This window comes from Phyllopteryx taeniolatus, chromosome 1 (genome assembly GCF_024500385.1).
Source record: "Phyllopteryx taeniolatus isolate TA_2022b chromosome 1, UOR_Ptae_1.2, whole genome shotgun sequence".
Lineage (NCBI taxonomy): Eukaryota > Metazoa > Chordata > Actinopteri > Syngnathiformes > Syngnathidae > Phyllopteryx > Phyllopteryx taeniolatus.
Genome location: NC_084502.1, coordinates 37,413,675 through 37,440,223, shown reverse-complemented (window position 1 = coordinate 37,440,223; position 26,549 = coordinate 37,413,675). Strand labels below are relative to the sequence as shown.

At 41.6% G+C, this 26,549-nt stretch overlaps 2 protein-coding genes and 1 non-coding gene across 5 annotated transcripts in view; 2 read left to right on the top strand and 1 right to left on the bottom strand.

Moving 5' to 3' along the window:
* Nucleotides 1-2,485: 2,485 nt before the first annotated feature.
* trnay-gua (transfer RNA tyrosine (anticodon GUA)) lies at nt 2,486-2,572 on the bottom strand. The gene is given in 2 exon segments: nt 2,486-2,521; nt 2,536-2,572. It is a non-coding gene; the product is annotated as a tRNA-Tyr (tRNA).
* Nucleotides 2,573-4,032: 1,460 nt separating this feature from the next.
* sephs3 (selenophosphate synthetase 3) lies at nt 4,033-14,623 on the top strand. 2 transcript variants are annotated; one of them, XM_061793133.1, is made up of 9 exons: nt 4,033-4,455; nt 4,860-4,963; nt 7,234-7,341; nt 7,430-7,584; nt 8,729-8,819; nt 8,934-9,033; nt 12,760-12,909; nt 13,251-13,463; nt 13,682-14,623. In XM_061793133.1, exons 1-9 carry the CDS (start codon nt 4,179-4,181, stop codon nt 13,918-13,920), a joined length of 1,437 nt encoding a protein of 478 aa, XP_061649117.1. In that variant the 5' UTR covers nt 4,033-4,178; the 3' UTR covers nt 13,921-14,623. The 2 variants fall into 2 exon arrangements, with proteins under 2 accessions (XP_061649117.1, XP_061649124.1); XM_061793140.1 differs by lacking the exon at nt 12,760-12,909 and having other exon boundaries at nt 4,036-4,455.
* Nucleotides 14,624-15,641: 1,018 nt separating this feature from the next.
* ap4b1 (adaptor related protein complex 4 subunit beta 1) overlaps nt 15,642-26,549 on the top strand; it is a 35,428-nt gene continuing 24,520 nt past the window's right edge. The window contains exons 1-6 of one of the 2 annotated variants that reach the window (XM_061793109.1): nt 15,642-15,943; nt 16,093-16,237; nt 16,528-16,752; nt 16,846-16,976; nt 21,700-21,847; nt 23,755-24,040. In XM_061793109.1, the coding sequence (XP_061649093.1) occupies nt 16,125-16,237; nt 16,528-16,752; nt 16,846-16,976; nt 21,700-21,847; nt 23,755-24,040 (903 nt within the window). In that variant the 5' untranslated portion in view covers nt 15,642-15,943; nt 16,093-16,124. Of the gene's footprint in view, nt 15,944-16,092; nt 16,238-16,527; nt 16,753-16,845; nt 16,982-21,699; nt 21,848-23,754; nt 24,041-26,549 lie in introns of those variants that run through there. The other variant, XM_061793120.1, reaches the window with a different exon arrangement.

Genomic DNA, 26,549 nt, shown 5'->3' with positions numbered 1-26,549 from the left:
AAGAGAGAGCATGCTGGCGAGAATTAAAGGGAAAGTGTGGATATTTGAAAGGAATCTGTCAGCTACATTCATTTGAACATACATTCTGGTCACAAACTTTGCTTTTTCATCCACACACACATTATACATTATGAATATAGGTTAGTATTGATGTAAAACAACATTTGATGCTTAACATACTATTTATATCACTTGAACCGAGGCAACGCGGCGGCACGGCTCGCAAAACCAGAAATTTATTTTCACCATAGGGGAAAGTTTCTGTGCATTTTGATTGAATGTAAACTGGGATGTTAAGATGCCGTGCAACGGAGATTATAATTTTGAATCGCGTCAAAACCAGTGGCCGACCATTTGGCCGCTCAAGAAAACAGTTGCCAAACCACGCACACTGTGCCATAGTTCAGGCGGTGCTCGGTGTGCGCCAGCCTTAACCGCCATAATCCTCACCTTAACTTATCCTAAATTGCCTGAACCCTAACCGTAGTCCTAAACCTAACCATAATAAACTTCTTAGTTTTTTTGTTTTAATTATATTTGGGATGGACATCTCGTTACATCTGCGGAGCCTACCCTTCCCGCAATGCAGGAGCCAATCATGTTGAAGCGGGGCGGGTCTTGCCGAAAAAGGGTGTGGGATTTCTAAGAATGTCTGTGAAATGGGACGTTCCCTTTCCGGGTTGTCTCAATTGTAATTTGTTTCCACTTTTGTAAAAGTGTTTCTGCTTTTGTTAATTTGTTTTCTGAAATGTAAAAGTGTTTTGGCTTTTGTTAATGTTTTCTGAAATGTAAAAGTGTTTTGGCTTTTGTTCATTTGTTTTCTGAAATGTAAAAGTGTTTTGGATTCTGTTTTCTGAAATGTAAAAGTGTTTCACAATTTCTTATATTGTTTTGCACTTCTAGGCCACCGTAGCTAATATTGCCGATTACAAAGTCATTCCGACACAGCAGCTATGGCCATCGGCTTGTGATGATGCTAGCTTAGTATTGTATTGTTAGCGAGCATTGCTATTTTGCTATACCAGTTGCCATGTGCCACGCCATGGGCGGTCGCCGAGTGCAACACACAATCACGGCTGTCTAACACTAATGCTATCGGTTCAATGTTATATTTTTGGGGAATGCACAGTCAATTAATAATACAAGTATGTGATAGAGTTCCATCAAGTAGAAATGAAGCCATGTCGCTCCTGTGTCCATCAAGTTCCTCAGGAAGTCTGAGTTGACGCCAGTCACCTATCGAATAGTTCCAATGTGTATCCTAGTTTTGTTTCTTTCTCTATCAGAGTTCCTCTGTTTAGCCTTTCTGGTCTCTTCGCTCTGCTTGTGTTTCCTTGTATTAGAAGACCCAGTTTTTGGTAACGAAGGATAGCTGCCAAAAGCCTTTGCGTCCGCCATTGCTCCCAGAGCTTCCTTCTGGCATAAATGCACATACATGAGAAAATTATTGATACGCATCCAGTCTGTACAGTGTCTAATTGGACAATTCTCTCCGTCACAAAAGAGAGAGAGAGACGTTTGAGAGTGAACCACTGTTATTATTTAAACACGCTAATAATAAGCTGCTTTTTGTATCGTGCTAACAGATGAGGAAGGGGATTTCTTTGTATTTGACTTGCTAATGACGGGGCTGCTGGTTGTCCACCTGGATCAGCAATGGTCAATTTATTGGGGATTTCAGCAGACTTGTTGGATTCCTATTAAAATGACTTGCAGTCATCAACGGAGACAGCAACACTGCCGCCTAGCGGATGGAGGGAGGGCCTTCCTACCCGTGTGAATCTGAAAACTGCGTCATGTTTGTCTCAAAACATGCCCGCTGATTCATAAACGCACTTTCAACAATTCACACGCAAAATTTTATATTTAAAAATAAGTCATGATCAATGCACACACAACATTTGATAAAAAAAAAACACGTGTAAATCGCGGATATATTTGTGAGTTTCAAAAACAACGTGCAAATAATTTGTGCATTTGAGAAACGTGTAAATTGCGGATATATTTGTGGATTTGAAAAACACGTGCAAATAATTTTGAGAACTAGTTCTCCCCATTCGGATGTCACCTGATCTTAAAGGTCAATTGGTGCGAGCTCGTTGAAAAGGTCAAGGTGACCATAACCCTTCGATTAAAAAAAAACAAAAAAAACTGAACTGGTAGTTGGTTCAAATCCGGCTCGAAGGGAATTTTCAATCTTTACAATAATAGGAACTAAAAATAATCATGGCTTATTCATCCAAATCTACCAATTACCTGTCGAAAATGCCACAATTCCTCCATAAATGGCTTCCAATAATGCTGTGCTACATCAGTGTTTTCTGTCCCCAAATATGCGTGATAAAGAGCTTGGGTATCACCAATGTCTGACGGTTTCTGTAGAATGGTGCAATTGTGGCATTTTCTAGAGGTAATTGGTAGATTTGGATGACTATAACCGATTATTTTTAGTTCCTTTTTTTGTAAAGATTGAAAATTCTCCCTGTCCTTCGAGCCGGAATTGAACCAGCGACCTAAGGATTTAAGTTTAGACTTCTACAGTCCTCCGGTCTACCAATTGAGCTATCGAAGGGTTAAACAGGCCAGCCCCAAAACACCTTAGACTATCCTATGTATTCGTCCTGAAATTTGAAAGATATATATATAGAGAGAGAGAGAGAGACGCGTTGTTTTTTTTTTTTTTTACAAAAATGTTCTGTGGTGATAGCACACGCTTTGCCATTGACAAAAAAGTAAACCTTGTGAAAATCGGTAATGAGTAAGTTGTGACTTAATTTCAATGTCCATGCATTGGCTTTGAAGAGAACATCGACCTTCCCAACATGGCCACCACGTAGGCACGTCGGTTCGCCGGGTTGCTTCAGCGCTGGCCTATCGTCTTCATATGGTCAGAACCGCGACACACATTTCCAATAGTGTCTAAGAAATGACATTTGACCACACGGCGCTGCTTTAATGCCTCCTCCTTTATGTTACGTGTCGGCACTGACTGGCAGGGGCTTGGGTCCGTACTGCATAGCTATTAGCTAATAAGCTACCACTAGCTAATTGAATAGCAAATATTTTTTTCCCAGTGTCTCTGATACGATATGAAATGTCTCCGTGAAGTATCTTATGCCAACAAATAGTAATTCCCCTGGCAAATTTTTTGTCTTCTTATTTCAAGTAAAGATTAGCTTGAAACAAGTGAAAATTGGTGATGAGTCTAATTTTTGTAAGATTTTTGAGTTTTTGCAGCATGGCTGTTTATATTCAGTTCCTTCCATCCATTTTCTGTGCCGCTTACCCTCACTAGGGTCACGGGCGTGCTTGAGTTCAGTATTAAAAAAAAACACGCTGACAGTATCAGGTCGCTTTCATTGCCATAACTACATATGCTAAATCTCGATAAATGCTAGTTTATGACAGGACACCTTATGAAACACTGTTTACAAATGTCTGCTTTTCAATAGCTGAAGATACGCCATTAAAAAAAAAAAAGGAATTCAGCCAGGTGCAGGTGAGAGACTAAAAAATAAAAAATACATTATTGCATGCAAATGAGTTTGTCTTCATTTCTTTTTTTGTGTAGTTGTTATCCTGTATATATTACATTTCCAACAATGTTGTCCATTATTAAAATCAAAATGTTACCCTACAAACTGCTTTTCTGACAATAAACCAGACTTTTATTAAATTAGCACAGATTAATAGATATTAAAATGTATTATTATTATTGGCAAGTCTTGCCCTATTTTGGGTCGTCCACCAAATGATCTTTTCCAAGGTCTTAAAAGTTTGATCAAATTTCAGAAAGGTACTTTTCAAAATTAGGTCATGGGCTAAGCCCACCCAAATTACTCGACCTAGAGTCGCCCCTGGTCTAACGTATGCTTGCTTATCAAATCAATTAAAAGAATAGTGTTTTTTATATTGTCAGTCACTTATTTTTGGAACGATATGCATAATTTAGGGGCATAAAACAGTCCAGCATGTGGTCGGTGTGCGGTTATGTCGATTTTATTTTGGTAAATTCTAAAGTCGTTTTATCGTTTCCTGTTCGGACTCGTCGACACTGCTGCTGCTGAGGCTCTATCGTTTCTCACCCCACTTCTCCATTCATCCTCAGCTCGAGTCTTCGATCGCTGGTCTCCCCCAGCGTCGTAAATTTGAAGGTCTCTCCAGACAGCCGGCAGGCAATGTCAGGCTCCTCTCCCCCGCCTCCCCAAACAGAAGCGATGGGAACCGATGGGTGTTTCCCCCCTGAGTACAAGCCTTTCAACCCCGAGGAACATGGCTTGGAGCGCGGCTTTCGTCTCACAGCCTTCTCGGACTTGAAAGGATGAGGCTGCAAAGTCCCCCAGGAGGCTCTGCTCAAACTCCTGGCGGGACTCGAGCCGAACCGGGCCGACGGGTCAGGGAAGGACGGAGACCACGCATCTGAATTGGCGCAACAGTTGCCCGGGCCTCGGCTAGGTAGGGAAACCTGTTTTAGGCGAGTTGGCTTCCTGGCTGCGTGACTTTGTTAGCTAGCCTAGCTAACCGGGCTAGCTAACCTGGGCTCATTTGCTGCTGTCACAAAATCTCGAAACTATTTGCCAATGAATATGATTTTGACTACTACTAAGCGCCAAACGTATATAGTAGAGAAACACGATGCGGAGCATGTAGCAGTTTAAAAAAAAAAAAGACAAGGAAGTATGATTCAGCATAATTTGAATGCATAAAGGCAACGGTCACAGTCACGCTCTGCCAATGCGTCATGTTTCTTTTCTTCACTTAGTTACTTGGAGTTTGAGTTCACGTAAACGTTGCTTGTGTCTTGTAACTGTTAACCTGCAATGAACAAAGTATTATTTGTCTACCTTGTCCTATTCCAGGAGTGGGAATGGATTGCTGTGTGATTCCTCTGAGGCACGGGGGGCTCTCATTAGTCCAGACAACAGACTTCTTCTACCCTCTGGTGGAGGATCCCTACATGATGGTGAGGGTTTTCCTCGCCAGTATACCTCACAGTTGGGAGGTTCGGGGTTTGTATCTCTGCTCCGACCTCTCTGTGTGGAGTTTGCTATTTATCCCCATGCTGTGTGGAGTTTCTCTACGTACTCCAGCTTCCTCCCACATTCCAAATACATACACGCGTGTTAGGTTAATCAAAGATTAAAATTGTCTATAGTCAGTGTTGGGGAAGTTCATTTTCTAGTTCCAAGTCCGGTTCATCGTTCAAAAAATGAACTAGGTCATAGGTTATTATTCAAAATTTTGAACTAAGTTCACTGTTTCAAAAATGTACTTCTCCCCACCCCCGCAAAATTGTGTTGCTGACCCTCAAAATACTGGCATTTCATTTCCCCACTGTTGCCACCCATTCAGTCCACAGTAGTGCAGCTTTCACCCTACAATCTCAAAAACATGAATAAAAACATGTTGCTTGAATGGTCTCTCTTTAAAATGACGAATTAAAACCAAGACAGGATGTTTGTTCTTAATGTACACGCAACACAGTATGACAGCAACGATGGTGAAAGGACATTGATAACTTCACATCCCTTGCATCTTTGGCTGACAAGGGGTACGTTTGGAAATTCACTCCAAGCGGGCTCTTTACACTGCGGAACATTCAGAAATTTGCGGTAGGAACGTGAAGCAGGACGAGATGTTTACAGGCAGAACGGACATATTAAATATGGCAGATGCACGGACGTATACCCTGCCAATGGCCAACACGCTTCTTTGTAAATTCATAGAAAATGAAGAGCACTCTGCCAAAACCCTAACCCTTTACAAGGCTCGTCTAAAGTATGTTCAGATAGGTTTTGTCCTGGAAGTCCCTAACAAAACCTGGCACTTTTGAATGAAAATAAACCTTTGTTCGAAAACCGTTCTTTGACGCCAGAATGAGCGCATTGTCAATTACGTTCATCAGGCAAAAATGAACTATAAGTTAGTTCACATTCAGCCAAAATATGAACAAGTTCATGAGCTTTTGTTCATGGACCTCATTCAGGTACTACATCACTGTCCATAGTTGTGAGTGTCAGTGGTTGGTGCTTGGATATAGGGTCCTCCTCATCCGTAACTCTAATGACTTTCGCTACAGGCGTCTTCAATCGTGGTTTTCTAGTTTTTTTTTTTGTGTGTGTTTTTTTTTTTTTAGAAATAATTATGGTCATTAAATCATGTAAAGATTTGGGTTGTCAGTCGGTTCATTAATTTTACCTGTAACTCACCTATCCATCACCGACACCACTATTTTTTGCATTTCTTTTGAAAAGTACCACAGATGCATTATTTGCCTCAACGGTGTTGATTGAGAAGTAAAGAGAAGGTCAGACAGAGCTGCATTGTGTAAGAAAGCTTTTGTTTGACAGGGTACCCAGAGAAACTGGTACTGCACGAGGAAGTCTGGATGGGCAGTGAAGTATGTTAGAATGGAGGAAAACATCGGAATTGTGTCACTTGAACCAATCAGTGTAAATCCAGCCTTGTGCTGAACTCGTCAATGTAGAATATTGTTGCATCTGTTGCATCTGTAACATTTGCACAACCATTGTCCCAGATTATCGCACTACTCGTCACTTTAAACCGCATACACTCCTTGAAGTCTCAGCGCCCTTAGCACAACGGTCATTGCACCGGACTATTGCGATATTAGTCATTCGAACTGCTCTAAGTGCTAGAGGACTCTGCATCTTTTTGCACAATTGTTTTTTGTCAATGTCTTTATGTCTCCAAAGTGTTCTGTAAATTGACTGTCTGTTGTACTAGAGCGGCTCCAACTACCGGAGACAAATTCCTTGTGTGTTTTGGACATACTTGGCAAATAAAGATGATTCTGATTCTTCTGATAATTGGTAAAATAATCGATTCTAAAACTATTCGATAGCTGCAGCCCCAGTTAAAATTTAAAATTTCACACTCGTACCTAATTCGTCCCCCATTTATATCAAGGCATGACACAGAAATAAGGCAAGAATAATTGCAGATCTTTCCAGGAAGTGTTAAAGTGGCTAGCATGATGCTATTTACCGAGCCATGTATGTACACGTTATGTAACATTTAACATAAGAAACAGCTTGATGTCCCAAGAAATTTTTGTGAAAAATATAAATATCAGTGAAATAGCTTGGGCTCTTTGTGTATTTTGCATGCATTAGTAATTTACTGTATATTGGATTGAAGAAAGAAGAAAAAACACCTTTTGAGGAGGTGAACTAAAATCTTGATTTGTCTTGTCTTCTGTTTGTCTCCAAGGGCAAGATAGCTTGTGCCAATGTCCTCAGTGATCTCTACGCCATGGGCATCACAGAGTGTGACAACATGCTGATGCTGCTTAGTGTCAGCCAGAAGATGAATGACAAGGTACTATTTATTCCCTTGTTTCTCTGTAAATGTTGAATGTTGTTTGCGATGTCCTAAGAGTGCTTCATACGATCACAATATGACCCAGGACCGTGAGCGTGTAATGCCGCTAATGATTCAAGGATTTCGCGATGCTGCAGAGGAGGGAGGGACTTCTGTGACAGGCGGCCAGACGGTGATCAATCCATGGATCATTATAGGGGGAGTGGCCTCAGTTGTCTGCCAGCCCAACGACTTCATTATGTAAGTCTGTGTCACTCTCGAAAGCCCCATGCTTTGTGCACTTGAGCAAAGTCATGCTCGAACATAAAAGTTTAAATTATTATTTTATAATGCTTAAAGTGAATTTGTAATTCCCCCCCAAAAATCACTTTTTTCCATATTTGTTACAAGTTAACAGTAGTAGTATGTAAATAATATGATCTGAAAAAATCAGCAATTTGTGGCCCCATCTTGTATCTCTAACTTGATATACAACAAACCACTGTGCCCAAGGAAAAACAACCAGTCAGAGACAGAAGGTGTTGATCATTTGCCACGCACTCGAAAGCACACTCATCGTGGGCACATCCCCGTGGCCTCTCGCTGACCTGTTACCGTGTTACTTCAGAAAATCACCTTATTTTATGTGGAGTGTTCCTATAACACTAAATGTTATCGGTTTGAAGTTAAATTTTTTGCAAGGCTGCGGTTGTGTACCCGTGGTGAGTCTGCCTCTGAGTGTGTGACAAAGGATTGACACCTTGTAAGTCAGCCCTTCTGTCTCTGATTGGTTGTTTTTCCTCAAATGTAGTAAATCATATTAGAAGCAGGCGGGACGGTAGACGACAGCCTCACAGTTCTGAGGACCCGGGTTCAATCCCCGGCCCCACCTGTGTGGATTTTGCATGTTATCCCCGTGCCTGCGTGGGTTTTCTCCGGCCACTCCGGTTTCCTCCCACATCCCAAAAATATGCATTAATTGAAGACTCTAAATTTCCCGTAGGTGTGACTGTGCGTGCGAATGGTTCTCTGTTTGTATGTGCCCTGCGATTGGCTGGCAACCAGTTCAGGGTGTACTCCGCCTCCTGCCCGATGATAGCTGGGATAGGCTCCAGCACGCCTGCGACCCTAGTGAGGAGAAGCGGCTCAGAAAATGGATGGATGGATGGATATTAGAAGCACGAGATGGGGCCCGAGACGGCTTATTTTTCTTTCACAGATCATATTTGTGTGCTATTGTCAGCCATAAATGACTGTTTTTACAAATATTTTGATCTTTAAATTGCAAGCTCTCCCTTTAAGTAAAACCTTTTTTACAGCTTAAAATGGTTTTGTTGTTACACATTTTGAATCTCATGTACTCATTTCATTTCTCTCTATCGCTCTCTCTTCCTCTTGTTACCAGGCCAGACGGTGCTGTCCCAGGCGATGTCTTGGTCCTTACCAAGCCTCTGGGGACACAGGTTGCTGTCAATGCTCACCAGTGGCTCGAACAGGTCAGTGCCATTCAATTGTGCTCCAACAGGATTTTAAGCGCTCTACTAGCATTCTGATGTTACTCCTCCTCCTCCTCGCTTACATGTGTACTTTGGATCGCTTTGTCTAACCAGCCTGATCGGTGGAACAAGATCAAGCTTGTCATCACCAAGCAGGAAGTTAAAGAGGCTTATCAGGAAGCTATGTTTTCAATGGCAACTCTAAACCGTACAGGTATGCAGCATAAATTGTTGTGATCTGTTTTTGGACTGAAGGATTTTCTGATTGGACCTGTTCAGGCCAGCTTTCAAATCTTTTTTTTATTTCTCATTTCTCAAACTTTGTTTCTCTTGATTCTATACAGGCCTGTCATGATAATTTTTTGAAGACGATATATTTTCTCAAAAACTATCACGATAAATGAGTTTTTTGTTGTTGTTATGCCTCTGAAATTATGAAAAATAAGGCCTGCCCTTATCATTTTTATGACTGCGGCTGAAATAAGTATTTAACGCATCACTATTTTTGACACTAAACATATTTCCAAAGGTGCTATTGACCTGAAAGTTTCACCAGATGTTGCGAACAACCCAAGTAATCCATACATACAAAGAAAGGACAACAAATAAGATCAGAAATTAAGTTGTGTGTAATAATGTGAAATGACACAGGAAAAAAGTATTGAACACATGAAGAAAGGGAGGTGCAAAAAGCCAAGGAAAGCCAACACAACACCTAAAATCTATCAATAATCAAACAGCAATCCAGCCCCTTGTCAGTGCAAATAAATATCAACTGGTTCAGTCCTAATTGATGGCCTACAAAAAGGTCTCATTGACAAGGTGTGAGTCAAGATGGGTAAGAGCAAGGAGCTGTCTCAAGGCCATCGCAAAGTAATTGTTGTAAAACATAACAATGGCATTGGTTACAGGCACAAATCTAAGCTTCTGAACGTTCCAGTGAGCACGGTTGGGGCCATAATACGGAAAGTATTATAGTGGAAAGCCAATCATACCACCATAGATTTGCCTAAATCAGGTGCTCCTCGCAAGATTTGTGACAGAGGAGTGCAAAGAATAATCAGAAGAGTTGCCCAAGAGCCAAGGACCAGGTGTGGAGAGCTTCAAAAAGACCTGGAATTAGCAGGTGCTGTTGTTACAAGGGAAACAGTGAGCAATGTACTCCGCCACCATGGCCTACATGCACGCTCACCACGCAAGACCCCGTTGCTGGCAAAAAAAAGCATCTCAATGCTTGTTTAACTTTTGCTGAACAACATTTGGACAAGCTAGTTAAATACTGGGAAAATATAGTCTGGTCGGATGAGAGCAAACTAACTCTTTGGATGCCATAATGCACACCACATTTGGAGGAGAAATGGCACTGCACATCACCCTAAAAACACCATACCAACAGTGAAGTTTGGAGGTGGGAACATGATGGTACTTGTAAACTTCACATTATTGAGGGACGGATGAATGGGCAAATGAACCAATACATTCTTGACAAAAATCTGCTGCCATCTACGAAGATGATGAAAATAAAACAAGGGTAGATATTTCATCAGGATAATGATCCAAAGCATACTGGCAAGGAAACTCAATTGTTTTCAAAGAAAAAAAATTAAGTTGCTAGAATGGCCCAGCCATTCACCTCTGGAAAGAACTGAAACTCAAGCTCCATTAAAGGAACTCATGTGAATACTGCTTGTGTGGAGGAATGGGCCAAAATCACACCAGAGCAAACAAAAGTTTTTATACAAAGTATTAAATAAATACCAGTTGGCGTGTTCAATACTTTCCCTGTGATTTCACAATATTACACATAACTTAATTTCTGATCTGATGGCACCTTTGGAAATATATTTGATGAGAAAAATGGTGACCTGTTAAATACTTATTTCAGCCGCTGTATGTACTTTATTTTTTTGCTTTTAAACCAGTATTGTTGTTATTACTGTAATTTCTCATGTATAATGCGCACCCATGTATAATAACCCACCCCCAAAGTTGACCACAAAATTCTGGAAAACCCTTCTACCTATGTATAATGCATTTTTACAATGCATGATTTTGCTTCTACTCATATGATCAAAACATGAAGTATTATCTGTATTTAGTTAGTTTTTTCAAATAATTATTCTGAAGTTAATCGCTTTATTTGAACCCGTTATACTTTCTATTTACTTCCTCTTATTTTGAAATTCACAGCCCTACTTTTATTTAGTAAATTAGAAAACTCACAGTTGTGCTCATATGTTTGATTACACAGGCAGAATTTGTAAGATGGGTACAATTCTCTAAACAGATCATGAAGGGCCAGGCAAAACACATTTAATTTTATTTTAATGGGATTCAAATTAAACGGTCAAGCATTTCAGAATAGCATTATCATTAAACTAAACATATTAATGATGGTTGTTGTTCAGTCATTAGCCGTATTTTAAAAAAACAAAACAAAAACAATATTTCACAAATTCTGCCAGGGTATGTAAACTTATGAGCACAACTGTACATATATGCAGTCATACGTACTCCTGTCATATTGTAATGAAAGTGTAGGCTACACTTTTTTCATAACCTCTAAGTGGCGGTGGCACATTCGAATGAAATTGTACACCTTTCTCCTAACCTGTCGGTGGGGATGGCATATTGGAAATAAGTATACAGCTTTTGCATAACCTCTAAATGGCGGCATACATTTATAAAATGTGAACGTTTCTCCCCCCCCCATTTCCCCCTATACCTATGTATAGTGCGCACTATTGACTTTTGATGATTTTTGGGGGGGGAAAATACACATTATACACAAGAAATTACAGTATTATTGTTGTTATTTTTTATTATTTTCTTTCTTGTTTCTCTATTATTGTGTTTCTTTACTCTGCAATATGGACCCCCCTGGGTCTGAAATAAAGAATAAAGAGCTGTAAGACAAGCCTGATTTACATGGAGACTTCTATTTCGATTATAATCTGTTTAAAAGCCCTAACCGAATAAAAATGCTCCATATAAACACCTCAATCGGAATAAACAGGCCAAATCCGAATGGAATTTCATTTGCTTTCGTAAGAGTGGAATATTCCTTTTGCCAAACAGATCAGTAGTACATTTTTGCAATGTATACCGTCATTCGAAATGTGCGGTGACGTCGTTTACGCACAACGTAAATATGGCGGCTCCCAATGGAGCTTATATGTGACGGAGATCTATTTTTTAACTTCTTGTTGTTTTTAACAAGTGTTTTTTTTTTTTTTTACATTTATTTTTGTTTAAATTGAATAAAACCAATCCCAACTACTCTGCTGAATAGACAATAGACCTCCTTCTTGATAAATGACGTAACGTTCACGACAAAGTGCATGTCACATGGCTGTTTGGATTAAATATAGTTTACATTGTGTATAAAACCGATGGGAATATATCACGTCACATGTAAAGTTGACCAGAGATCTTCAGTCGGAATGATTTCAATCGGAAAGACACAAAAGTCTCCATATATATCTGACTGTGTGATTAGTTTGCTGAAGATGAGCCCTTCACCTATCAATCAAATATACATTGACATTGGGTGTTGTCAACTATTGGCTGAATAACGTGTGCCACTGAGGTTATGCTTAATAAACAGTTGACATTTCCGTGTTTGTGTTAATTGGGGACTAACACACAAAAACTCGGTGAGGCACTGACTTTTTCAATTACTTTGCCGCAGCGGAGAGAGCTGGTTAGCTCTTTAGCCAGCTAGCTTATTAGCTTGTGGCTAGTGAACATAATAAACAGTAACTTTCCCATGTGTGTTAATTGGGGACTAACACAACAACTCGGAACAAAGCGCTGATGTTTTAAACGACATTGCCGCGGTGAAGCGAGCTGTTTAGTGTCTTGTTAGCTTGCGACTAAATAGTTAACTTTCCCTTAAGTGTCTTTGTTTTTTGAATCTACGCTCTGCACATGGATCAAGGGCTGTGGAGTATTGGATGGGGCCAACACAGGCAAGAGTGTATCAGTCTGCCGGTGTTCCATGAAGCAGCTAATGACACAGCTGTCCAACTCTTGACTGCTCACTGTGTGATCCGCATGCTGGCTCAACACAACAATGACCATTTATCAAGTCCGTAAAAACTATTGTTGTCCATTGTATTTCATCAACGACAAGTCGATATAGTAATTATCGTGACAGGCCTAATTCTATAAAGTAGCTACAACTAATGTCAACACTAAAGATTCATGTTTTCTGCCTATTTGAATAATAAACAGACAATAATGAATGTTGTCATATTTGAAGTTATTCATAGTTGCATTCGATTTTACACCACACCCTTGTGTGTGTGTGTGTGTGTGTGTGTGTGTGTGTGTGTGTGTGTGTGTGTGTGTGTGTGTGTGTGTAGCCAAATCCAAATACCATCTTGTTTTTGAGAGTTTCTGGTCGTTACGGTTACATTTTCCCTCCAGCGGCAGGTCTCATGCACAAGTTCCAGGCCCATGCAGCAACAGACGTGACAGGCTTTGGTTTGTTGGGGCACGCCAACAACTTGGCAACACAACAACGCAATGAAGTGGCCTTCGTCATCCACAACCTACCGATCATAGCCAAGATGGCTGCTGTCAGCAAAGCGTGTGGAAACATATTCAATCTGGTTCAGGGCACATCATCAGAGACATCCGGTAGGAACACAGGCACAAAAACATGCAGGAACAGGTATATTGTGATATAGCTTGATCCATCAGTGGTAGTGTTAGAAACTAGTAAATGCTAACAATTAGTGGGGTCCTACCACTGACCCAATATGGTCTTATATCTGTTTTACGTGTGGCCTTTATGTTTATGTGTTGGACACTGTATCCCTATAATCTGTTATTCATCCTCTCCCTCCCTCCTAAAGGTGGACTGCTGGTTTGTCTGCCCCGAGAGCAGGCGGCCAAATTTTGTTCTGAGATGAAGAGCCAGAGTTTGGGGACTGGAGGTCAGGGTGCCTGGATCATTGGAATTGTAGAGAAAGGAGACCGTCGCGCTCGCATCATCGACAAGCCCCGTATCATCGAGGTTCCACCACGAGGAAGCCAAGTCGCCAATCAGGATAACAACTCTGCGAGCCCTGTGCCTGGGTCCAATTTGTCCTAGACTGTGTGGTTCATTGTGTCTGTGTGTGTGCATGTGCGTGCGTGTATGTGGTGAGGATTCTGTCCATCTCTTCTGGAAAGCACAGATCACCACTGTCCTTTTTCTCCATCTTATTTGGGTATCAACCTACATACTACATTGTCAGATAAAGCTGTAATAATTGCTTAAGATCCGACTTATTTTACATATCTACAGTAATTAGTGAGAATGCAAAATAAGTGGAAATAACATTCCAAATCATCCTTGCCAAATTCAAAGATAAAAATCAATACCAGTGGATGTTTGTGTATGGAAGGTTTTTTTTTTTTTTTTTTTTTTATAAATGTGACGTGGGCCACTACTACTATTTTGTTGGCTTAATTTGAATAGGGGATGATATGTGTCGGGAATGAAATTATTGCCCAAATGAAATGGTGCAACTGTCTTGTGTCTGGCTCAGGCATTACAGTCTAGAGGAAGGCTTGAGCAGCTTCCTCCGGACAAGTGGCTCCAGGTACAGATGGCCTTTTTCAGCTGATTGGTCATCCAGTACAAAGTCACTCACATTCTTCCTGTTTATGAAACTCTACCCTATAAACCCCAGCCAAGGGGCCAGGTGGAGTGGATGCTTGTCATTGGAAGGGTGAGGTGGACTTTGCTGGTTGAGGGCTAACGCTGTTTGTCAATTTCCTGCTTTTCACAATCAATTAAAATAACAACTTGAGTGTGTACTGTTTGTTGTGACATGCAAGAAAAAAAGCAAAGAGCATTCAACAGAGGAACAATAATTTTTTTCGTGTTAACATTTGTCTGGTATTAAAGAATATTGGAATCTTAATTTATTTTACAAAAGACATAACAATGGTCTTATAGTTAGTCAACTGAAAAAAAACTTACTGGCGTGACAGCCTGAAGAAATTGTGGAGAATTCAATCTCTTACTTTCAGATACACATGAAAACTAAGTCAGGTTATTTTTATTGTGCTCAACTCAGAATGGTGCAGACATCGAGATTTGAACCATTACCTCCCTTTGTTAGTTCATCTATCCGTGCAGAAGAATTAAATGCTCTCCCAGACTTCCACCAAATGGCAGACTACACTAAGTAAATTTGTGAGTACATCGAGACGGTCATCATTCTTTTAATAGCACACACACACAGATATACATATACTTTTCATGACATTATTTGATGGAGTTTCGTGAGAATTCTCTAAGGTAGAATGGGTGCCAACAATCAGTGAGTACATCGAGACGGTCATCATCTTCTTTTCCTTTCGGCTTGTCCCCTTAGGGGTCGCCACAGCGCGTCATCCTTTCCCATGAGAGCCTATCTCCTGCATCCTCCTCTCGAACACCAACTGCCCTCATGTCTTCCCTCACGACATCCATCAACCTTCTCTTTGGTCTTCCTCTAGCTCTCTTGCCTGGCAGCTCCATCCTCATCATCCTTCTACCAATATACTCACTCTCTCTCCTCTGGACGTGTCCAAACCATTGAAGTCTGCTCTCTCTAACTTTATCTCCAAAACATCGAACCTTGGCTGTCCCTCTGATGAGCTCATTTCTAATTTTATCCAACCTGGTCACTCCGAGAGCGAACCTCAACATCTTCATTTCCGCCACCTCCAGCTCTGCTTCCTGTTTTCTCTTCAGCGCCACTGTCTCTAATCCATACATCATGGCTGGCCTCAATAGCACGCACACACAGATATACATATACTTTTCATGACATTATTTGGTGGAGTTTCGTGAGAGTTCTCTAAGGTAGAATGGGTGCCAACAATCAATAAAGGTTGGGAAACACTACGAACGGACAGAATTGTCAAGTGAACGTTTACCGCCACGTTATGACATTGGTGTTTCTGAAATTCGGGGGTCAGTCAAGGGTCGCCATCCAGCAGCTTCTCAACGCATCACATTCGGGTTGCTCGTCTTCCTGCCACCAGGAGGCGGCAGACGTATTAACAGGAAACGCAGAAGAAGAAAGACGGAAGTTTAGTCCATGTCAATGGGAAAACAAACAAGGTGTGAAGAGTTAACGGTGAGAGTTTGCGAGTTACATACGACATTCTGGACGTGCGTTAAAATTTTTGGCGTTTCGGTTAGGTTAGATTCAATTTGAGACCCATTTATATGTGACTGCCGTGTTTGAAACAGGCTGCACAACTTAACAACATGATTTATGATCAGTGACCACGCATGGTAGGTTGTCTGAGTCCACCATGCCGTATCTGGGTAGCGAGGACGTCGTGAGGGACCTGAGGAGAGCTCTGTCCAACCCCCACGTCCAGTCTGACCAGCTGCGTTACAGGAACGCCACTCTACAAGTCATCAGGTTGGCGGAGCGAGTGCACGCGCGCACACACACACACACGCACAATGATGCTTTGAGATAAGTGTTTGTAATTCAAAAGTAATGCTATGAACGATTTCCACAGCTTTAAACCCCAATACTAAAGTGCTCTCTCAGGCCCCAAAAATGAATTACAGAATACAGTATAATAATCAGTCCCTACATTTTTTTCTGACCTTGATCCCAATCCAGTTGATAAGACATCTGATGAATAACATAACTTTCCCCTTTGATCCTCACAACACCCTCATCCGTCCCCTCTTGTATTTCAGACTGATGTCACAGGGTGTAGACGTATCCAGCCTGTTCAGTGAGATGGTCAAAGCATGTGCCACAGTAGACATTGTCCAGAAGAAACTGGTCTATGTCTTCTTGTGCTCCTATGCTTCCATGAATCCTGAGTTGTCTCTGCTGGTCATCAACACACTGAGGAAGGACTGCCAGGATCCAAACCCGATGGTCCGCAGCCTGGCCTTAAGGAACATGACCAACCTGAGGTGACTCACACACTCTTCAGTCCATTCAAACCATCCTTATTGGTCTGAAAATTGTGTAAACGGTTTGACTTTTAACTTGACTCGGTGTTACAGGTTGCCCAGTTTGGTGGAATATGTGGAACAGCCTCTCACAGCAGGACTGAGGGACAGAGCGGCTTGTGTGCGACGGGTTGCTGTGCTAGGCTGGGCCAAACTGAACAATCTCCAACCGAATTCTGGAATGGGTGAGGTGCTGAGATTAAAATGTGAAAATTGACAAATATGGGATGTCTAAAAATGTAAAACTTTATTGATCAAATGTAACCTTGAGACTAAGCTTGAGGCAAGTGTAAATTAAATCACAGGCCACAGGCCAATTATGGCCAACTGAGATGTTTTTCAGCTTCAGAGTGCAACTTTAAGTACAACCCCAATTCCAATGTTGTGTTAAACATAAATAAAAACAGAATGCAAAGATTTGCAAATCATGTTCAACCTATATCTAATTGAATACACTACAAAGACGATATATTTAATGTTCAAACTGATAAACTTTGTTTTTAGCAAATAATCATTAACTTAGAATTTTATGGGTGCAACATGTTCCAAAAAAAGCTGGGACAGGGTCATGTTTACCACTGTGTTACATCACCTTTTCTTTTAACAACATTCAATAAACGTTTGGGAACTGAGGACACTTATTGTTGAAGCTTTGTAGATGGAATTATTTCCCATTCTTGCTTGACGTACAGCTTCAAATGTTCAACAGTCCGGAGTCTCCGTTGTCGTATTTTACGCTTCATAATGCGCCACACATTTTCAATGGGAGACAGGTCTGGACTGCAGGCAGGCCAGTCTAGTACCCGCACTCTTTTACTATGAAGACATGCTGTTGTAACCCGTGCAGAATTTGGCATTGTCTTGCTGAAATAAGCAGGGGCCTCATGTACAAAAGGTGCGTACGCACAAAAACGTGGCGTACGTTCTTTTTCACGGCAAAGGTCAGATGTATCAAGAGTGAAATGAAATGTGTAAATGTTGGGTGCCTCACGCCAACTGCATGGCTGGCATACGCACATCTACAGCTTTTGGTGCTTTGGCGACAGAGGTGATGCTGGGAAAACTGTTATCATAAATCTGCGCATCAGAGACACATGAACAATTAGCAATAATGAACAATTCATGTCTGGCAACATTTGATTTCAACAATGTAATTGAGGCAAGGACTCAGAATTCATTTGTTAACCAGTGTATTTAATGAACCGCTGATATTTGTGAGGACACCTATTAATTGATCAAGGCGATCATTGATGCTGCCGATTGCCCTCACAATCGCTTTGTGACTCCAGCACATGCACTGAAAAAAAAATGTCATTTGAACGTACATTGGTTGCGCATGATTAAAATGTGTTAAAATTGGACTTTACACTGATTGCCGATATTTAGCATTTTATGCTGATCGGCTTTAATGTCATAATTCACAGATCTCAACAATGTCATTGATCGGCTCCGCAAAAGACATTAACTCCGCGTCGCCGCGTGCACAGTATATTTGAATCCAAAGGCTAGTTTATTTTTAGCCTTGTCGCGTGTCTTTTGTCGTAGTGCTGTAAATATCTGACAGCTAAGGAAGTTATTTAAAAAAAACAAAACAAAAAAAACATGTTGGCGGTGTGGAATAGACAACACATAATGCCCGGATCAGACTACAAGACAAATTTGCTCTTTCACGTTTGGACTGTCAGACTACTGCAATAAAATCTTGTATTCCGATACCACTGCATCCCGTTTTTTACGATCATTAGGCTTTACCTTATCAAATCAAATGTGACCAGATACACCCGTTACCGAGGCGACGACAACAAGAGTGGAGCGAGCCGACTGTATTATAAAAACAAAATGGGGAAAAACATGTGTTGGTGGTCACCGGTGCTCAGGAGAGGAGAGGACGTTCGTTTAAGGCTTGCTTGAGGTATGTTCCCGTACTTTTAATACGATACGCCTCGCAAGCAGGTAACAAAACGTTATATAGCCTAGCAAGCTAGTGCTAGCACGAACGGTTGGACGTAAACATGCCGCCGTTCTGTCGAATCATGCTCTAACGTTTCGGTGTGGGTGAAGTAATTTAATTAAAGATAAAGTAATTTAATTACAGTACGTTAGCACCCATTATTTCTGTCATGTAATGTTGGTTTGACCTGACTGATTAGAATACACAATCTGACTAGAGCAGTGATTTCCAACCTTATGGAGCCAAGGTACATATTTTACAATTGAAAAATCTCACGAAACACCAACAACCAAAAATGTCACAAAAAGTGGATACGTTAATTACTGTATTTACTTCCAGCCATCTAATAGAAGACCATTAATTTGTTCTGTCTGTCACTATGCCTCACTGGCATAAATAGATCATTTATTGTAACTATAATTTGTTGAGCAATTAAGTACACAAGTACATACAGTAAATGAACAAGTCATTGAAATAGACTTTCCTCCATCTTGTGATCGGATCGGTTATCGGCCCTAAAAATCCTGTAAAAAGCCTAGTAAAAATGAAATTATTATTATTTTTTTAGAAGTGGGGTAAATTATGTAATTTTCACACATTTTAATCACGTGCAACCAATGTACGTTCAAATTAAGTAAATTAAGAAAGGACTCTTTTTATCAGTCTGCACGGGTGCAGCAGCAGCCGGTTGGAGCGTAATAGGGTCGGAGACCCTGGGGATGCCGGAGGAGACGACAGGGACGGTGGACGAATCCCCCGAACATGTAGCGTGTAGCTGCGACTGCACATAAAAATAGTCCTTTGAATTTCCTTAATTTGAACATGTACATCGTTTGCACATGATTAAAATGTGTTGAAATGACATCATTTACCCCTCTCCTCCTCCTAAAAAAATTTACTATTTTTTTTCAGTGTGCGTGTCCTCTCCTGTGTATTAAAATAATAAATTGAGTCATCAAAAAGGACTCAAAGTTTTTATCCTCTTTGATGTGCTGATGTGCTTCTATTTTAATTCAAAAGATTGATTACAAATACCACACATACATTTATGCATAAACCTTTATCGCACATGGCTGAGTGTAGGTTACTGTATGAACACATTTGTTATGAGTTATAAAAATTCATGGTATTAACCTTGTGGGGTGATCAGAGTCAGCCACATGTGCTCCCATCACCCGGAAGAGTAGTGTCACCCATGATCACAGCGATTCTCTCCTCGAACGGGGTGAGGCCCTCCACGCCCTTTCTTCCGCCAGTTTTGGGCAGACTTTGGCGGTGGGCAGCTGTCCTCCACTTCACATCTACCTTAATATCTGACCACTTCTTTTTAGTTCAGCGTGTGTGCACTGTTCCAACCCCAGAGCATCGACAGCCGCACACGCGCTGTTCCATTCGCTCCTCTTTCGCATGTTGTTAACTCCAGAAGACAGTGTGCCAAAGAGGACTTTCTTGCGTGCCTCCACTGCATTGAGCAACTTCACATTCAGAAAAAATATTTTTCTTCATTACCTTGGTCATTGTCCTTTTTTCCTGATCATGCTGAGATCGGGATCTCAGGTGCAGGGTTCATTTAAATATGATTTGTGTATTTAAATGTGGGCGTGGACAGGGAGGAGTTGGCTACTCCAAGATGTGCACTCATTTCCACGTTGATTGGAATGTACGAAGGAAATGTGCTTGGATTCATGCATACGCACAGTTTCATACATCTGGATATTTTTGTGTGTACGACGTTTTCTGGATTTCAGCGTACGCCATGTTTCAGTAGGAAATCCACGCAAGTCTTTGTACAAGAGGCCCCATGGGCGTCCATGAAAAAGACGTTGCTTTGATTGCAGCATATGTTTCTCCAAAACCTGTATTTACCTTTCAGCATTAATGGTATCTTCACAGTGTAAGTTACCCATGCCATTGGCACTAACACAGCCCCATACCAACACAGATGCTGGATTTTGACCTTTGCGTCCATAACAGTCCGGATGGTTCTTTTCCTCTTTGGCCCGGAGGACACGACGTCCACAATTTCCAAAAACAATTTGAAATGTGGACACTTTTCCACTTTGCATCAGCCCATCTAAGATGAGCTCGGGCCCAGAGAAGCCGGCGGCGTTTCTGGGTGTTGTTGATAAATGGCTTTTACTTTGCATAGTAGAGTTTCAAGTTGCACTTACGGATGTTGCGCCAAACTGTATTTACTGAAATTGGTTTTCTGAAGTGTTCCTGCACCCATGTGGTGATATCCTTTACACATTGATGTCGGTTTTTGATGCAGTGCCGCCTGAGGGATCGAAGGTCACGGGCATTCAATGTTTGTTTTCGGCATTGCCGCTTACATGCAGTGATTTCTCGAGATTCTCTGAACTTTTTGATGATATTATGGACCGTAGATGATGAAATCCCTAAATTCCTTGCAATTGTACGTTGAGGAAAATTGTCCTTAAACTGTTCGACTATTTTCTCACGCACTTGTTCACAAAGAGGTGACCCTCGCCCCATCTTTGCTTGTGAATGACTGAGCAATTCAGGGAAGCTCCTTTTACACCCAATCATGGCACCCACCTGTTCCCAATTAGCCTGTTCACCTGTGGGATGTTCCAAACAGGTGTTTGATGACCATTCCTCAACTTTCTCAGCCTTTTTTGCTACCTGTCCCAGCTTTTTTTGGAACGTGTTGCAGCCATAAAATTCTAAGTTAATGATTATTTGCTAAAAACAATAAATGTTATCAGTTTGAACATTAAATACCTTGTCTTTGTAGGGTATTCAATTAAATATAGATTGAACATGATTTGCAAATCATTGTATTCTGTTTTTATTTATGTTTAACACATTGTCCCAACTTCATTGGAATTGGGGTTGTGTATCTATTGTCCAGATATTAAACCACGAATCCAATTTGTTTGTGCTTGAAAATGAATGCTCTTTTCTTAAAATACTTACGGTGACAATTCTGACAGATGCTATGGTGGTGAATGAGCTGTACAGCCTTCTCAGGGACCCAGATCCTGTAGTGATGGTGAATTGCCTTCGAGCTCTCGAGGAGATCCTTAAGGAGGAAGGAGGGGTTGCTATCAACAAACCCATTGCTCATCACCTCCTCAACAGGTTGGCCAAGATTTCAAATGATCTGTGTTCCATTATAGATGAAAGCTGTAAAATTATGAGAGTTCGGGTCAATTTTATATACTAAAATCCAGAGGTGGGTAGTAAATTTCCTCAAGTAACATTTTGGATAAATTGTACTTGTGAGAGTAGTTTGAGTGAACCATACTTTTGACTTTTACTTGAGTATTTATGTGAAAAAAAATCGATACTTTGACTCTGTTGAAATGATCGACATGCTGCTCGCTACTTTTATTTATCCGTTAGTGCCCGCGTGATAAATTTTTAGACTTCATCATCGACTTCCACATATGGTGCTGTTGCACCAATCCAACATGATCACAAGTGTCACTTGACTCCAATTCACCAATCAGATGACACAAAACAGTCACATGACCGCACACAAACCCTTCGTGGGCCAATCAATGTGACTAATTTTAGGGGGAATAAATCATCCACCCAAGTCTTTACAGACTCAGAAAAACAACAGCTTTGCCATGTAACTCTTATGTGACTGCCCAAACTTGGATATTTCAGCCCACTTCTAACTTGAGAAAACACAAACACCTTGCGGTTAGTTGCAGATGTTTCTCTCTTTCTCACTCACTCACTCACACAAACACACACACACTTTCAAGTCTGGTCAGCGAACAGCTTCTTCATGAAGTGAATAAAGCAAATAATGTTTCTGTAGGGCACAATGCATGTGTTGTTGGTTTTTGGGCAGTTTAAAATTGAAATAGTGCCAGGTGTGTGTGGATTCCCATATATTATTTTTTAATTTAATTTGACGTTCATGCTCTGATTGTAATTTTTAATTGTATTTATTTATTTTTACATTCGAAGTTACGAGTTACTGTTGTAGGTTTTTGACAGAGTACTTTCTTACTCTTAAGTAAATATTTGGAGGGCTACTCTTTACTTTTACTTCAGTCATATTATTCTGAAGTAACAGTACTCTTAATTGAGTACAATATTTGGCTACTCTACCCACCTTTGCTAAAATCCACAAAGGGAAGTTTCATTTTCACTACAGCATATTTTGTGTTGTGTGTATTATATGACCACACACAGGGAGAGAAGTGATGGAGCGCAGAGACAATTTTACCCGCATACTGTCATCATCTGTACTTTACTGTATATGAGATACGATGTACCATACTATGAAACAGTCCTTTACATATGAACTGCATTGCCTTCTTTTAATTTAAAACAAAATGTCATGTTAGTTATGATATAAGCTATTCATTTGTCCAGATGTGTGATGTCCATGTGTGTAGACTTACTAAATAATAAATAACCCATTTGTGTTTTTCTGGACGAAGCAGAGGTCTTCCCTTTTAGGTAAAAACTTGCAAGCATTTGAAATATCAGATGGAACATTTATAACGTATACTGAATTGGCTTTGTTTTTTTCTAAAAATCTAAAATAGTAATGCGATTAGTATCAGTCACGGTTTTAGAGATAGTAGTAAATCGTTTAATGTGGCTTATGGGGAACTCATATACTATCACAGAGTCCGTGGCTCGACCGAACTGGGTCTTGACCACACACACAAGGATTTGTGATCGTAATTTCTGAAAAGGTTTATAATTTATATTGGTCAGTCGGGACCATTTTCTGAGCAGATTGGGGAGGGAACATCGCTCACATTCGCCCTGGTTATTTGTATGTGTAGTCTACACCCCGCTTTATCTCTCTATCCAAGTGTAATCTGATAGTCTCAATGCAAGTATTGTTGTGTTGACATAGTTGACTTCAATGAACCTGTTCTGGTTATTAATTCCCATCCAGTGATTAGATGGTGACCAGTCCAGGCTGCAGTCAGTTGGATCACATTTTTCCTCTCTGAGGAAACGTATAAATACTATAGCTGATGTGAACAACCTCTTTGTGTGTGTCAACATAGGCTGAAGGAATGTGATGTATGGGGTCAGGGCGAGGTGCTTAAGATCCTCCAGCGCTACCAACCTCAGTCCGAGGATGAGCTCTTTGACATCCTCTCCCTGCTGGACGCCTCCTTGGTCAGCCCACACTTGCCAGTCATGGCCTCCACGCTGAGCCTCTTCCTGAGCTTGTGCTCAGCCTTGCCTGCAGTCAGCCTGGCGGCCCTGGAACGAGTACGGGTTCCCCTGCTGGCCGCCTGTGGGAGTGCTTCCAGAGAGATCAGGTTCACTGTGCTCTGCCACATCCAGGTGAGTGTTTTCATTTGGACAAAAGAGATATGCACTTATATGGATACAATATGCTCAAAACTGAAGTGAATGTCAGTAACACTAACATTCCTACTTGCTAAGTGCAGTTGTTTCCACTTTGTAAAAGACAATCGTGATGATGACGATCACCAAGATAATAGCGACATGATAGTGTTTTATTAGTATTTTTTAACCTTGTGCACGTATTGATATTGATAGTATAATCATTGTCTGATTAGCAGTATGATCTTCCAAGATGGCGCCTAACTGTGTGGTCGCCTCAGTTACGTGCTCTCTAGTATTGTCTGTTTTTCGTTCGTCTTTGGAGATATTGCGTGACTCACTTACAAAAGGGAAAATGACAGTCTACCCCGGACTTTCTTTCACCAACTTTCACAAATTCGCTCAGTTCTTTTCTCCGAGTCACTTAGCGGAGCGGGGGCCGCGGTGTACGGAGCATGGAGGCAAATCCAGGTCAAGCGCTGTAAGAGAGGATTTCAAACACCATTCCCGTCGATTCACCTCGCAATTCTTCGCTCCCTACGAATCTACGAAAGGCGGCGGGATATGCTTCTATATCAACGAAAAATGGTGTCACGGAGCTCAGCACACACTGCAGCCCTGATTTTGAGTCGCTGTTTTTGAACTGTAAGTCATTCTACTCGCTGCGTGAGTTTGCATCTTCATACGAGTGGGTGTTTACATTCCTCCTCAAGCTAGCACAAATGCTGCACTGCTAACACTCGCTGAACAAGTAAACTATATTGGAAAAAAAAGCACCCAGATTCATCCCTAATATTCTGGGGGATTTTAACAAAGCTGAACTCAACCACAAACTCCCTAAATACAAGCAGCACAATGACTGTCCTACCAGGGAAAATAGCATTCTAGACCACTGTTATACTTCGCGAAATAAGGCATACTGTGCTATCCCGCGTGCAGCTCTGGGCTCGTATGATCACTGCTTAATTCATTTAATACCAACGTACAGTAACAACAAGCCGTGGTTCACTGCCAAACCTAAGCAACTTTGCCAGGCTAAAGAGGACGCCTATCGAAGTGGGGATAGAGCCTTGTATAATTGTGCTAGAAACCAGATGACTAAAGAAATTAACATCGCAAAGAGAAATTATGCAGTAAAGCTAGAAAAACGGTTTACCGCCAATGACTAAAGGCTTCTTTATACTCGCGCGGGCGGAGACCGCGCTGACGTCACTGCGGCTGTCCCACGCGTAGTTTGCCTTTCTACTTGAGCGCAACCCACACGTGCAGTTTTGAAAATGTACTGCAATACACCTCCAAGTGTCGCTATGGCTGGTTTTTGCTAGGAAACCACAGGGTGGAGTTTCCTTTGCATTTTTTTGGCTATTTCCGGTAGCCGTTTTTACTTTCCTTTCAGTAACAAGGAACAAAGCAACAACAATGGCGACCGTGGAACAGTGTCTGCGAGAACAAATGGACCTCGATGACCAGATGATACGTCTAATTATGCTGCAAAATCGATTAAGAAGGCGGCGGCGTAGGTGGTATGTAGAACCAAGTGGCACGCTGAGTCATCACAGCATGTGACTAAAACGGACCAATCACGAGAGATTATCTCCGGCGTTCTACGCGCAGCGACAATTTTTGCCGCGTGCGTGTCAAGCTACGCAGAGTTTCGCCTGCCATCTGCCAGTGGATTTACAGCTTCCTCACGGGCAGGACACAGCAGGTGAGACTCGGGGACACCACCTCATCTACATGCACCACCAGCACCGGGGGGGCCCACGGAGTTGTCCTCTCTCCGCTGCTCTTGTCTCTACACGAACGACTGCACCTCAACACACCAATCTATCAAACTCCTGAAGTTTGCAGACGACACCCCAGTCATCGGTTTCATTATAGACGGTGACAAGTTTGCGTACCGACAGGAAGTGGAGCGGCTGGAACTGTGATGCAGCCGACACAACCTGGAACTGAACACGCTTTAAGATTGTAGAGATGATCGTGGACTTCAGGAGGCCACAGCTGACCCTCACACTGTCCAAGTGCCCTGTGTCAACCGTCAAGACCTTCAAGTTCCTGGGAATTACAGTCTCTCAGGACCTGAAGTGAGACACCAACATCAACTCCATCCTCAAAAAGGCCCAGCAGAGGATGTACTTCCTGCGGCTTCTGAAGAAGCACAGCCTGCCACAGGAGCTGTTGAGGCAGTTGTACACAGCAGTCATCGAATCAGTCCTGTGTTCATCCATCACAGTCTGGTTAAATACTAATAAAATAATAAAAACTGCTGAAAAAAATTGTCAAGGTGTTCTAGGATGAGCTGGAGAAGCTTGGAGGAGAGGAGTTCGGGGATGATGGTGTTGAACGCAGAGCTGATGTCCACAAACAGGATCCTTGTATAGGTCCCTGCGCTGTCAAGGTGTTCTCAGATGAAGTGTATTCCCATGATGACTGCGTCATCCACAGACCTGTTTGCTCGGCAGGCAAACTGCAGGGGGTCAAGCAGGGGATCTGTGATGCTCTT